Source organism: Oncorhynchus nerka, linkage group LG8 (assembly GCF_034236695.1).
Source record: "Oncorhynchus nerka isolate Pitt River linkage group LG8, Oner_Uvic_2.0, whole genome shotgun sequence".
In the NCBI taxonomy this organism is placed as follows: Eukaryota; Metazoa; Chordata; class Actinopteri; order Salmoniformes; family Salmonidae; genus Oncorhynchus; species Oncorhynchus nerka.
Window position 1 is genome coordinate 50,834,068 of NC_088403.1, and position 15,570 is coordinate 50,849,637.

At 45.2% G+C, this 15,570-nt stretch overlaps 1 protein-coding gene across 1 annotated transcript in view; it reads right to left on the reverse strand.

Moving 5' to 3' along the window:
• LOC115133545 (adhesion G protein-coupled receptor L3-like) overlaps positions 1–15,570 on the reverse strand; it is a 267,932-nt gene that overhangs the window by 45,968 nt on the left and 206,394 nt on the right. The window contains 3 exon segments of the mRNA XM_065021894.1: positions 10,554–10,730; positions 12,854–13,059; positions 15,369–15,491. Of these exon segments, the coding sequence (XP_064877966.1) occupies positions 10,554–10,730; positions 12,854–13,059; positions 15,369–15,491 (506 nt within the window).

Below are 15,570 nucleotides of genomic sequence, written 5' to 3' on the forward strand. Positions count from 1 at the left end.
CACCTTCCTTATTATTGAGTTGTACCCCCTTTTTGCCCTCAGAACAGCCTCAATTCGGCGCGGCGTGGACTCTACAAGTTGTCGAAAACGTTCCACAGGGATGCTGGCACATGTTGACTCCAATGCTTCCCACAGTTGTTGTCAAATTAGCTGGATGTCCTTTGGGTTGTGGACCATTCTTGATACACACGGGAAACTGTTGAGCGTAAAAAAGCCCAGCAGCGTTGCAGTTCTTGACACACTCAAACCAGGAATGGCACACATACCACATGTCTCAATTGTCTCAAGGATAAAACAATCCTTCTTTAACCCGTCTCCTCCCCTTAATCTACACAGATTTTAATTGGATTTAACAAGTGACATCAATAATGTCATGGAAAGAGCAGGTGTTCCTAATGTTTTGTACACTCAGTGTACATGTCAACTGCATTCCCTGTTGCCCTATATCCTAACACCTCCAATCAAGTCCATCCAATCAGATATCAAACTATAACAAATGAATTGCCGTTGAGACCCTTCATCCTAACAGGGGTGCCTCCACTGGGCTCTGGACGTGTCAAGATCATGTGGGCCAATGGGAGAGAGAAAATAAGCTTCCTTCCTTGATATTCCTCAAGGAACAGCTCACAGTATGATGCCAATCCAATTAAAATGCATAAATCTACCTGGATGACACAGAGAGAGAGAGAGAGAGAGAGAGAGAGAGAGCATGCTTCAGTCATAAAATATGGTGGGGCAGGGCAAATGTTGTAGTAAGGGTATCAGTAGTCCTACTGAGGGGTGTCGCAAGGCGCTTTCAAGTATGGGCAAGGATTTACGATCTGTATGGGACGAAGAGAGGGTAGCAAAGAGGGCACATGAATCAGGGATCTCGAACCATTCATCAGGTTTAAAGGGCCAGGAGGAGACGTTTCCATTCAGTGCATGTGCATAATAGAAACGTACAATGTCCTCAGCGACAATAACCGTGATATAATGCAGGCAGTAGACTATGTATGCGGCCTCCTAAGGTGGAATGCGTTCAGATAGCAGTCGGGACGTGGATCTATCCAACGTCATTTTTTCCTTATAGGATGAGATGGTGTTTGACCCCAAATCTGTCGGTGACCAAGTGCTTGTCCACAATCCCAACATAGCACAGTTTAGTTCGTATAATTATCTGGGTGTAAATATGGACAATGTGGTGAGCTGGAAGATCGAAGTGGAGAGTGTCTGCTGCAGACTGCAACGCCTCCATTTCCTACGTAGACTCAGGGTAATTGGAGTTGACCAGAAACGAAAGCTCCTGTTCTACTATACGGTCATAGAGAGTATCCTGAGATATCGTTAACAGATCATTATCAGATTATTATTTCAGACCCCTCCCATGTCCCTCCTCCGACTCAGGCAGACGCTATAGGGTCCCTCCTCCTCCGACTCAGGCAGACGCTATAGGGTCCCTCCTCCTCCGACTCAGGCAGACGCTATAGGGTCCCTCCTCCTCCGACTCAGGCAGACGCTATAGGGTCCCTCCTCCTCCGACTCAGGCAGACGCTATAGGGTCCCTCCTCCTCCGACTCAGGCAGACGCTATAGGGTCCCTCCTCCTCCGACTCAGGCAGACGCTATAGGGTCCCTCCTCCTCCGACTCAGGCAGACGCTATATGGTCCCTCCTCCTCCGACTCAGGCAGACGCTATAGGGTCCCTCCTCCTCCGACTCAGGCAGACGCTATAGGGTCCCTCCTCCTCCGACTCAGGCAGACGCTATAGGGTCCCTCCTCCTCCGACTCAGGCAGACGCTATAGGGTCCCTCCTCCTCCGACTCAGGCAGACGCTATAGGGTCCCTCCTCCTCCGACTCAGGCAGACGCTATAGGGTCCCTCCTCCTCCGACTCAGGCAGACGCTATAGGGTCCCTCCTCCTCCGACTCAGGCAGACGCTATAGGGTCCCTCCTCCTCCGACTCAGGCAGACGCTATAGGGTCCCTCCTCCTCCGACTCAGGCAGACGCTATAGGGTCCCCACATGTAAGCTGAACAGGTATAAGCACTCCTTCACTCCCATGGCCATCAAATACCTGAACAGCAACAAGTAAAGCTGCTATATGCTAAGGATTATGTATGTGGCTGTATGAGAAGTGTATGGTGATATGGGTAATGTATGTATTAAGTTGAGAGTGTAACGTACAGTCTCAATTTTGTATACAGCAGTATTTAACCTTTAGTTAACCAGGGAAGTCAGTTAAGAACAAATTCTTATTTACAATGTAGGCCTACCCCAGCCAAACCCTAAACCGGATGACGCTCGGCCGGTTGGGATACAGCCCAGGATTGAACCAGGGTACGTGTCTGAGACAATTTCCCCCATGGAACATTAAAGTTCATCCTATACTAAATAAACAGACAGAAAAGCACATGGATGACCTCTTTTTATGAACATCAAGACACTGAGACCACAACAGGTTATCATGCCACATTAAGATTTAGAAGGTTCGAAAGCTACTCTACATAGGTGGATGGAAGTTAGAAGTTATAATAGGTTCTAAGTTAACATCGTGGGAACCGTGCACACATTGACTGTGCCATCTATACTGTCCAAAGCCTAGAATGTATCACGGTATCTTCATCATTTCCAATTCAGACACCCCACCAGGACACTGATATATGAGTTTACCACCACCACCACCATCATCCTATTGAGAGGAACCATTGATTTATACCCCGGTGGTCCCTAGGGAATGGTGCTACTTACAGGTGGCTCGATATTACCTCCAGCCCAATCCCGGCATACACGCTCACTACCTAAGTAATGGCCTGTATGTGGAGGGACAACAGGTCTATCTTTCTAAGTCTCGGCTGGGGGGGTTGTAGCTGCTATTTAAACAGTGCCTCCACAACCCCGGGGCTGTCTTGGAATTAGAAGCTTAAATTCAAAAGGAGGGTGGTTCGATGAAGAGTGGACTGTTGATGCCTTGGAGTAGCTGGCTGGGTGGTGGGTCTGGACTATTAAGGTACTGAACCAGGAAGTCTAAAGCAGGCTTTTCCAAATGTTGGTCCTTTAGTAACACTGGTGTTATGTTTGATCAACCGCTTAAATGGCATTACTGGAATGAATACGACATCACTCTGTAGAAATCAAAGGGGCCGTTGAATCTGGGGTAGCCAGGCGCTAAAATAGACCTTGGTTCTATTTGTGAAGCATGATGCGCTGCAAGTCACACCTCTCCCATCTCATTGGTTTTTACGAGCACATACCCACGTGGGTGATTGAAAGATGAATGAGGTCCACACTTGGTTGCCAACCGCTATGGAGTAGAAGGGAAAAGGAGGAGGAGACGAAGAAGGAGAAGAGGAGGAAGAAGGAGGAAGAAGAACGCGGAGAGATTACAAGAAACTAATTAGGTTTCCCCTTTTATCTGTGGAGTGTCACAAAACTTTGTGGGTCAAAATTCTACAAAGATCCAGCATAAAAAATTTACCTTGTGGCACTTCAGGTAAAATAAGAACCCAATGTTTATATCTCAGGACAAATTAGTTAGCAACAGAAAGCTAGTTAGCTAAATGTCCAAGAATGTTTCGATCTTTCCCCAAATTAATATAGTTGGTGTAACGATCGTCGTAGGTGGAAGAAGAGGAGGAACAATGCGCAGCGTGCGAAGTGACCATGTTTTTAATGAAATAACTGAACACTGAACAAAAATACGACAAACGAACAGTCCTGTACGGTGAATGGAAAAACAATGAACAGAAAATAATCACCCACAAAACACAGGTGGGAAAAGGCTACCTAAGTATGATACTCAATCAGAGACAACGAACGACACCTGCCTCTGATTGAGAACCATACCAGGCCAAACACATAAACGCAACATAGAAAAACGAACATAGACTACCCACCCCAACACACGCCCTGACCAAACTAAAACAAAGACATAACAAAGGAACTAAGGTCAGAACGTGACAATTGGTTCAGAGTTAGTTTTGATATTTCAACCTGCGTGTCCGTCTGGCGGGGGATAGACAAACTCAACATGTGCACGATGGCATTGAGAGGCCGGTTAGGTCGTCATGTTGGCCGCACACCACTAGTATACAAAAGAGATCATTTTTTATTCTTCCATATAAACACAAAAAAAACATGGTAAATTGTGGGGGGTATTGTCAGTAAGTAGTTGCTTGAAAAAGTCCAAGATTTCAGGATCAAAAACAGGATATCGAAATAATGACATGTACTGTATCACCCCTTGAGGCCAAAATTGACCCGTTGGCACTTTTAGGGTTAAAAGAGATCATGTTGGATATTGACAGGAATGACGACCTGCTGGGACAAGTTGAAGCAATTCCCAACAGCCGTTGGAAACCTTAGTTCAAACAACAACCAAATGTTCTCTTTGTGAAACTTCCAGCTGGATAGAGGAGCTTATCAATAGACTTAAACAACCCTTTAAAATATTCGTTATTATTATCATACTATTTCTATGTTTGATGAGAGAGCAATTGGAGTTGACTGATTAGAGGAGATATCATACTGGACTTTGACAGACCGCTTAAGCAAACCCTCTCGAAACTCCCTCGCAATCACTTCCCTTCCCGGAGACACAAAAGCAACATAATCTCTGACTAACACACAGCTGGTGATGGGCTATTTAGTTTCATTTGTTTACGTGGCCGACGGGTGTACTTCAGTGCGTCGGCAGGAACAGCTCACGTTGGTGCACAAAAGGCCTAGGAGGTGAGACAGACGAAAGTGACGGCACTTAATCCCTTCCCGATTGTTTTGGATAGCAGCTACCTCATTCCCTGTCGTTTGCGTCGGCAGGAACAGCTCACGTTGGTGCACAAAAGGCCTGAGAGGTGAGACAGACGAAGGTGACAGCACTTAATCCCTTCCCGATTGTTTTGGATGGCAGCTACCTCATTCCCTGTCGTTGACAGACATGGTGTGAGTATATGTGCCTTTGCCTATTGGGATATGATAGTGAGTCACACTGTCGATGGCCTTCAGGACTGTGGTGACTTTTTAAAGTTGACAATGCTTCAGTCAGTACAACACTTCAATTTGCATTTATTTTTTATTTCACCTTTATTAAACCAGGTAGGCTAGTTGAGAACAAGTTCTCATTTGTAACTGCAACCTGGCCAAGATAAAGCACAGGAATTGGACACATACAACAACACAGAGTTACACATAGAATAAACAAAACATAGTCAATAATACAGTAGAACAAAAGACAACAAAAAGTCTATATACAGTGAGTGCAAATGAGGTAAGATAAGGGAGTTAAGGCAATAAATAGGCCATGGTGGCAAAGTAATTAGAAGATGAATGTGCAAGTAGAGATACTGGGGTGCAAAGGAGCAAGATAAATAAATAAATACTGTATGGGGATGAGGTAGGTAGATAGATGGGCTGTTTACAGATGGGCTATGTACAGGTGCAGTGATCTGTGAGCTGCTTTGACAGCTGGTGCTTAAAGCTAGTGAGGGAGATATGAGTCTCCAGCATCAGAGATTTTTGCAGTTTGTTCTAGTCATTGGCAGCAGAGAACTGGAAGGAAAGACGACCAAAGGACGAATTGATTTTGCGGGTGACCAGTGAGATATACCTGCTGGAGCGCGTGCTACGAGTGGGTGCTGCTATGGTGGCCATTGAGCTGAGATAAGGCGGGGCTTTACCTAGCAGAGACTTGTAGAACCTGTAGCCAGTGCATTTGGCGACGAGTATGAAGCGAGGGCCAACCAATGAGAGCGTACAGGTCGCAATGGTGGGTAGTGTATGGGGCTTTGGTGACAATACGGATGGCACTGTGATAGACTGCATCCAGTTTGTTGAGTAGAGTGTTGGAGGCTGTTTTATAGATGACATCACCGAAGTCGAGGAACGGTAGAATGGTCAGTTTACGAGGGTATGTTTGGCAGCATGAGTGAAGGATGCTTTGTTGCGATATAGGAAGCCAATTCTAGATTTAATTTTGGATTGGAGATGCTTAATGTGAGTCTGGAAGGAGAGTTTACGGTCTAACCAGACACCTAGGTATTTGTAGTTGTCCACGTATTATAAGTCAGAGTAGTGATGCTGGACGGGCGAGCAGGTGCGGGCAGTGATCGGTTGAATAGCATGCGTTTAGTTTTACTTGCATTTAAGAGCAGTTGGAGGCCCCGGAAGGAGAGTTGTATGCCATTGAAGCTCGTCTGGAGGTTAGTTAACACAGTGTCCAAAGAGGGGCCAAAAGTATACAGAATGGTGTCGTCTGCGTAGAGGTGTACCAGAGTCACCAGCAGCAAGAGCAACATCATTGATATATACAGAGAAGAGAGTCGGCCCGAGGATTGAACCCTGTGGCACCCCCATAGAGACTGCCAGAGGTCCAGACAACAGGCCCTCCGATTTGACACACTGAACTCTATCAGAGAAGTAGTTGGAAAACCAGGCAAGGCAATCATTTGAGAAACCAAGGCTGTCGAGTTTGCCAACAAGAATGTGGTGATTGACAAGAGTCGAAGAGGGGGAAGAGGGGGATGACCGCGGCAGCTTTCCAATCTTTGGGAATCTCAGACAATACGAAAGAGGTTGAATAGGCTAGTAATAGGGGTTGCAACAATTCTTGCAGATAATTTTTAGAAAGAGAGGGTCCAGATTGTCTAGCCCGGCTGATTTGTATGGGTCCAGATTTTTGCAGCTCTTTCAGAACATCAGCTATCTGGATTTGGGTAAAGGAGAAATAGTGGGGGCAATGGCGGGTTGCTGTGGAAGTTGCCGGGCAGTTGACCCGGGGTAGGGGTAGCCAGGTGGAAAGCATGGCCAGCCGTAGAGAAATGCTTATTGAAATTCTCAATTATAGTGGATTTATCGGTGGTGACAGTGTTTCCCAGCCTCAGAGCAGTGGGCAACTGGGAGGAGGTGCTCTTATTCTCCATGGACTTTACAGTGTCCCAGAACTTTTTTTGAGTTCGTACTACAGGATGCAAATTTCTGTTTGAAAAACCTAGCCTTAGCTTTCCTAACTGCCTGTGTATATTTGAAAAGTTGCATATCACGGGGGCTATTCAATGTTAATGCAGAACGCCACAGGATGTTTTTGTGCTGGTCAAGGGCAGACAGGTCTGGAGTGAACCAAGGACTATATCTATTCCCAGTTCTACATTTTTTGAATGGGGCATGCTTATTTAAGAGGGTGAGGAAGGCACTTTTAAAGAATAGCCAGGCATCATCTACTGACGGGATGAGGTCAATGTCATTCCAGGATACCCCGGCCATGTCAATTAGAAAAGCCTGCTCGCAGAAGTGTTTTAGGGAGCGTTTGACAGTGATGAGGGGTGGTCGTTTGGTCGCAGACCCATTACGGATGCAGGCAATGAGGCAGTGATCGCTGAGATCTTGATTGAAAACAGCAGAGGTGTATTTGGAGGGCGAGTTAGTTAGGATGACATCTATGAGGGTGCCCATGTTTACGGATTTGGAGTTGTACCTGGTAGGTTCATTGATAATTTGTGTGAGATTGAGGGCATCAAGCTTGGATTGTAGGATGGCCGGGGTGTTAAGCATGTCCCAGTTTAGGTCACCTAGTAGCACGAGCTCAGAAGATAGATGGGGGGCGGCAATCATTCACATATGGTATCGAGGGCACAGCTGGGGGGAGAGGGAGGTCTATAGCAAGCAGCAACAGTGAGAGACTTGTTTCTGGAAAGGTGACTTTTTAGAAGTAGAAGCTCAAATAATAAGTGCAAGTCCACAGATAATCAAAAAGTACATAACCATTTTCAATAGACAAAGATGGATCTTTTTTCACCTCCTTTGGCAGAGATCAAAGTTACATAATTCATTCCTCAGAGAGTCAGAGTCCGTGGATTCAAGATACACATATCTACAATACTGAGCTAGCGCAATAATCACCCATATGCTTTAAGTTCAAAGGTAAAATACAAACATGAAAGTTAAGACTGGGCAGCGTGGTGCAATCAAGAACGAGATGAGGGCCGTTATTGATGAAAGGCACCACATTAGCTGTTCTATGTTGTCTTAATAGAATTAAGAAAAAGCTCACATCATTAAATAACCAAGTTCATGCTTCTAATACAGGTTATGTACTCGCATTTGGTCAGCTTTCAAAATGTCCAGCAGGTACAGTTCTGGTTGAAAACGAGTTGTAGAGACATCACTTCAACCAACTACTACAGCCTTATAACGATACCTCAACTTAGTAATATCTCTCTCTAGGACTAAGTAATATCTATAATAATAAGCTGTTCATGAACAACTGAACGTATCAAACAACGTCTCATCATGAAAGCCCAAACACTTCCCGAACTTTAAAGTAGAGTAGTATTATTGTCATTTACAACTGGAACACCCTGTCTATCTGCCGGAATACAGAAAAACGAAAGATGACGGCGACAGCGGGCCTCTGCCCGCTCAAAGTGAAGATGGTAATTGCGGCATGCCAATCTGCAATCTCTCACTCAGAGGGTAATGTGTAATAACAATGCCTAGACAGAACATATGTTTAGTTACCATGGAGACAAAATATGGTCACTCCAATTTACGGCATTTTTGTGCTCTTTCTTCACCATTCATTAGTGCTTCCGGATTGGAATACCTTGGCAGTGTGTCAATGGATGCCTGCGTTTCCTCAGAACCAAAATGTCTTTCGAGTAGAAAAATGCAGCAATTTTGGAATTGGGGTGTAACGACTTTCCACGTTCCCCCTGAATGAACACCAGCATCCTGGAGTTTCCAAAAGGTGAGTGAATCATATGACAAAGTGCTTCTTTCACTCCCATTTTGCCCTATTTTTCATCCGTTTTCTTTTATTCTGTTAAGGCCCCTAGATTATTCACAGCTTCCCTCTGCTTTCATGGCCCGGTTTGACACCAAGGCTTGAGCACACTGGCTCCCCCAAGCCAAGCGGCTTAGTGACAAACAGTAACTCCTCCTCACTGGGGGTGACCCCCTTTGGACCAAAGGGGCTGGTTGGCTGGAGCAGGGTGGGAGCTGGGGTAGAAGGGAGGTCTGTGGTTACATGGCCTTGGGCAAACTGGGAGAGACATTATAGAGTCATCCTTCCCTGCTGATTAAGGTTCACTGCCTTGGGGGGGAGAGAGAAAGAGAAAGTGCAAGAAAGATGGGAGAGAGAGAGTGAGAGGGAGTGAGTGAGAAAGAGGGGGGAGAGAGTGAGAGGGAGGGAGAGAGAGAGAGAGAGAAAGAGGGGAGAGAGAGTGAGGGAGGGAGAGAGAGAGAAAGAGGGAGAGAGAGCGAGAGGAGGGAGAAAGAGGGAGAGAGAGTGAGGGAGGGGAGAGAGAGAGAGAGAAAGAGGGGAGAGAGAGCGTGAGAGAGAGGGAGAGAGCGAGAGGAGGGAGAAAGAGGGGAGAGAGAGCGTGAGAGAGAGGGAGAGAGCGAGAGGAGGGAGAAAGAGGGAGAGAGAGGGAGAGAGCGAGAGGAGGGAGAAAGAGGGGAGAGAGAGCGTGAGAGAGAGGGAGAGAGCGAGAGGAGGGAGAAAGAGGGAGAGAGAGGGAGAGAGCGAGAGGAGGGAGAGAGAGAGAGAGAGAAAGAGGGGAGAGAGAGCGTGAGAGAGAGGGAGAGAGCGAGAGGAGGGAGAGAGAAAAAAGAGGAGATCTCTCCTATTATATGTTTCCTCTCTTTATCCCTCCTCTCCCTCCTCGCTTTTCCTGTGTCTGTGAAACAGCTCTGTATTTCTCTTCACTTTCTGTTGTTTTCCCAGAAGACGAAAGCGGACAATGAGGCATCCAACAGTGCAAAGAAAGAACACAGATCTTTTCTCACAGGTAAAAGAGCACACACAACATATCAATTCATGCTTTTAAAATAAAATGCACCCTTTCGCTAAATCTCTTTCATATGAGTCTTTGTATCAGACAGCAACAAATAAAAGTCAAAGTAAAAAAAAAAAATAGAGTTGCAATATATTTGCTTCAATGTAACGAAATAACATAAATTGAAAAGTAATCTTGGATTTAAGCATCGCAATGAGACACTTAAAAGCACAATAACAAACACCAGCAACCCCAAATATTTTAGGAGGCGCATAAATACAATTTTTATCGTGATTGGTCTATTATACACAGAAAATGTAAATGTGTTAATTTATGCTTTCCCAGTACCAGGCTCCAACACAACTTAAACAGATGCTGATTCTCCTTCAATTCATCAACACGCGACTATCGGAACCTTCGAAACATTGAATTGTGCGTTCAGGTGTTCTAAATGCTTTCAAACATAGTATGTATCAAGACGACTGAACGGCAGCCTCTTAGAACTCTTGAAGGTCCAAATGCATTTTCCTTTTTTTCCCTCCATTTTCTGGCCACTCTCTTCAACTATTCACACAAAGCCTCGCACAAGGCAAGGGGACAATTAATACACACAACACTAAAGATGCTTTCGGCACAAAAAAAAAATGCTCTTAGATTTCGATCTTAACTCTGCCATTTTGTAGAATGTGCTATGAAGGTTGCAAAACAGAGCTCTCCATCGTCTACTACTTGTGGAATGTGTATTGCTTCTACGGGATCTGAGCAGAAAACAAACGGAATGAGGAGCCGGTGGAACAGGCCTTACCTTGACCTCCACGTGAGCCATGAGGACGGCAAAGTTAGTCAGGTGGGTACAAGAGCACGTGGTGTGAGTCCTGTTGGTGCCTAGCAACCGGCAATCCTGCGTCGACCAGTACCCCGTCATGGTCCTCTTGGAATAACTCCAGAAAGAACAGTTGGGGTTAAAGCTTTCCTTGGATTGCTGTGGGGGACAAACCACATAACAATTAGCCTATGGGCCCCTACACAATGGAGCTAATGGGAGGAAAAACACACATTGATTGAAGGTTGAATCATGTTTCTTTTCTAAACGGCTCTGGCTGGGTTAAATGGAAACGCATGGGGCTAATTCCAGGTAAGCTCTCATAACCTCGACACAATGCCATAACTCCAGATCCGGACAAAATATTTCAGAAAAAAGCCCCTTAATTCCCTTTTCCCGGTGGCAGTGCAGGTTTAGTTTAATGGCGGCGGCGAGCAGCCTTTCATTGTGCTTTTCAACCTTTAACTTTAACCTTCACTGTGCGACAATAGACTGCCCCGCTGCTCTCTGCAAGGTGGCGGGCCTTAACGGCTGCCATCTCGCTGGCCCGTTTCAAAACAGTCACTTAAGAGCTTAATGCAGATAAAGCGCGAGAGGAGAGACGTGCCGATGCATAGGAATGCCTCAAATAGTTTTCAACAGGTAAAGTTTCCTTGATGTGGGGAACCGACATCTCTTGCAGCTAGATATTGCCGGGCCACTTCAACTGCACCTTAAATCCTGGGTGCATTTAAAGGAATTGTCCACAGCAGAAGACAATCTGGCTGCTACTGACAATGCAATCAAAACTGTGACTGTGGAACATGGGGCTGTGTCCCAAACGGCACCATAAACGGCTCTGGTCAAAAGTAGTGCACTGTATAGGGAATAGGATTCCATTTGTGACACATTCATAATCAGCAGATCCTCTCAGAGATAAACGTCCCACCTTATTGAGTTATCCTCCACACAGCCAACCAATGGCTAGTTGGATACAGTGCAGCACGGCCGTGGAATAACCAGACCAGGTGACCTTCTGTCCCATTCACGACTTTAATTAGTCCATTAAGTGCTGAGGCGAGGAAGTGAAACAATAACTAGAGGACGACCACAGTCCCCTGGGACCAGTGATCCAACACCATCTGATCTAAAGACTTTTCCTTGTAGAGCGATGGAACAAAAGACTAACTAGAGTGAAGAGCAGTACAGCCTAGATCTGTTTATGGTGTATAGCCAAGTACTATGGTGGTGTTTGGTATGACAACGCAGTTTACCCACCTTTTGCGGAAGAACGCATTGAAAGCATAAGGAGCGTTACTTTATTCACTGCAACCAAGTTTAACCACCTAGTTTCTTTACCACTACATCACTGATGACAATTAACATAGTAGTTGCCAAGATGACACAAATAGGTCTGAACCCAGGCTATCCTTATCCTAGTTTTTGCCACGATTGGCATGACAATGACCATAGTAGTTGGCAAGACAGCAGAAACAGATCTGGAACCAGGCTATGAGAAGTACGTCCTCCTATCCATTCATACTCTAGTGTACCTGCAGTTATATAACCATCCATACAGATTCAGTTCATCTTTTTGAATACTCTCTAGATGAATCTTAGAATACTCTTTAAAATAACCAACTTTTCAGAAGACAGAGCAAACAGCCGTTCAGAAAAAAAGACATGTCCTCACTGACAGAAGTGCGGTGGAGGGAAGCACAAACGTACTTTATAGAAGAGCACTGTTTTACTGAGATTAGACCAGTGGGGCAAGAAAAACGTAGGGAAGCGGCAGCGGACTCCAGTTGGTCCCCATAATAACTGCATTGGCCCCAAGTGTTACACACACCACCCCCCCCCCCCTCCCCCCTCTCTCTCCCTGCTGAATAACAGCTTTGGGCGCCGTTGGGAGACAAACCGGGGCTGTTTCGATGGAGTCGTGCGAGAGGAAGATAATGCAGTCGGGGAGGAAGATAATGCTCCGCCTATGACTAACCAGCCTTCAAGGATGAACAATAGAACCCTCATATTAGCTCAGCCTTCCAGGTTAAGACTGTTCTGTTCTAAAAAATAATAGGGAGAAAATGAATGAAAACAACGTTTTGCATCGTCAATATGTTATGATAGATCGAGGTAAAACTTTCAAATGGGGGGCTATGGGGTGACTCCATTCATTTAAAAAGTCAAAAATGGATGTACCAATCCCAAATTGCCCCTTGAAGAAACTCAGTGAATTTCATGATAATCCCAAAGTGTGTGTGTGTGTGTGTGTGTGTGTGTGTGTGTGTGTGTACACGTTCTACCTGCAGGTGTTTCAAGGTAAATATGACCGGTTCAGACAGGTAGACTTTGTTGTTCTCTTTGTTGATGGCTGCGGTGATGACGGGAGAGTTGACAATGACAGAGTAGTTGGTGGCCATGGCTTCCCTGCCGAGCTTCATGCTGGCATTCTCTGTAGACAGATAGGCTCCGATGTGTTTGTACAGGACGAAGGCCATCCGGATCTCTCCTAGGAAAAATAACACATCATGGCTTAGTCTCAATTTCTTGAAAATCCATCCTCTGCTCATCTCCTCCTCTTTGTCTGTAGTGACAGGTGAAAAGAATATGGCGTAAGCTCATCATTAGGCTGGCTTTCACCAGGTCAGTTCTTTCAGATCAGAGTGATAAAGGAAAGTAGAATGAAGGAAAGGCAATTGAGACTTGAGACAGAGCCACCACTGACGAACTGAACGTGTGTGGTTAAAATGCTTTACCAAACAGTATATCAGTAAATCAATGTTAATGAGCAGAGACATTAGCGCCAGAAAACCAAACAAAATCCAAAAGTGAAAAATTACTATCTGGTCAACATATGTTTCTGTCCATAAATTAAAAAGGTTTGTAAACCTAGACTAGGTGTGCCAAGGTTTTATATGCCTACGAGAAAACCACACACACATTGAAGAGCACAGAGTCAGCCGGAGTGCAGCCGGCCTTTGGAACCATTTTTGGGGTTAAGTGCCTGCTCCAGGGCATAACGGCGTTGGACCACCACAGTTCAATCTACAGATGTCAAAGGTTACAGTTCCACAAAGTCTTGGAGCACACAATAACCTAACCTATTAAAATTCACAAGACTTAAAAATAAGGATGCATTCTGGGGTACGGTAAAAACGGCATTCATTCTTTTTAGATTCCCAAGGATTAGAGTTTAAACTATTTTGGGCAAAATATAGGGAAAATTCTTCAAACACTTTCGCTGCTCCGAGCATGTTATCAAGAGCAACAACGGTGTCGAGGCTGGAAAAAAAGACCTCTGTAGGTATGATAGGTCCATTTAATTCAACTTCAATGAAATGTCATCATTGCTTTATTGCACTGACAAAGGCAACAGATACTCCTCCTAGTTTCTTTCCCCACTCCCATCGCACTACCGTATCCCTTTCCCGGCGTCTTTCTTTGGACGGTGGATGTGAAAGCACACCCCTCCCACAGCGACTTGGATCACTCACTCGAGACGAAAATTCCGTGTTACCTCTCCATGAACGGGAAATAAAAGCACATGAAGATATAGTAAAGCATCGGGCACCGCTGGACATTCATCGAGAGCCAAGAGCGGTGAGCACGTGCTAACAGCCTAACTCATTTGCATGAACAAGTAATCAAGTCCAAATACGGGCCGCGGAGCTCCCGTAGGTAGCCCCGCATTGCGTATAATAGCCTCATTAAAGTTTGAAGCAGCTCTTGAACACAACTAATTCCGCAACCAGGGAGCCTCTTTTGTCCATTTGAAGTCGAGTAAAAAAAGGCGCTTTACTTAATCAGAGGTTGTATCAGGGGTGGCCAACCCTCCTCCTGGACAACTTCCCTTCTGCTAGGCTTTCTCTCCAGCTCTTATCTAGCGCACCTCATTCTACTAATTAGCTGCTTTCCATGACCTTGATACTATGCAGAATCAACTGTGTTATAACAAGGTTGGAAGAAAACCCTGGTAGATCCAGTATCTCTTTCCTGGAAGAGGGTTGGTCACCTCTGCCTGAAACCAAGTGTAAGTCCTCCACCTGCTTCTAACATTTTGGCACACTTGGAATTATATTGATGTTATTCCATGGAAACTATTCAATTACCGTGTAACGGGTCTGTAAGTACAAGTGGTTACACTTGTACTTACAATAGCAACAACGTATCTGTCAACCAATTGAAAACGTAGAATAATTTGCCGCGTCGAACCTGCGTTTTGGTTTGAAGGCCCCCCTAACTCTGCACACAGAAAAAACATGTTACTGGTAAGCAACCCATGCTCTTAACAGCCTGTTCGAAGCAGGTGGTAAGCAAGTATAATTAGCTGCAGGGAAGTTATATTTCTCATTCGCACCAAGCCCTGCAAAGGGACACGTTTTAAACTCCCAAGACCCTCCTCGTAACCGTCATCGCATTTCAAAGCAGCTTACACTTTTGTTCCTATTGAATTGACCTACTTTTTCAAAATATTAGCTATAGCTAGCTAATATGCTAATAGCTAATATGAGCAAAAACAGGGTGCCACCTTTGTTGTTGTTTGAGACACGGTTTGCCCTTTTAAGATATTAGAGCCTTTCTCTCCTTTACATTTCCTATAATCTTATGGCATCAGAAAAAGAAGCAAACTATGCATGGAATTATCAATGGCAGACTTATCTCAGACAGGGATGTTCAGTCCAGAAGAGCTACTGGGTATGCAGGCACTAACTGATGGAATGGAACAAAAGCCTGCACATCTAATAGCTGTTCAGGACTGGAGTTGGAGATCCCTGATATATATATATATTTTTTAATTAAAAAGGCAAAGCCATTTACCGTTTCTCCCATGTTGTTTCAAGGTGCTTGATGACAGGGAGATGGAGTTACCATGGCCGCCACTTTGTGGGAATTTCAGGTCGGGCAGATTTCCTTCCGTACTCATCCGGGCCACCTCCAGCTCTGGACAGAAGCAAATGAGAAAAAAAAGGACCATTTAAAGAACATTATTATGAGGGGTGAGAGTGTCGACAGTGATGCA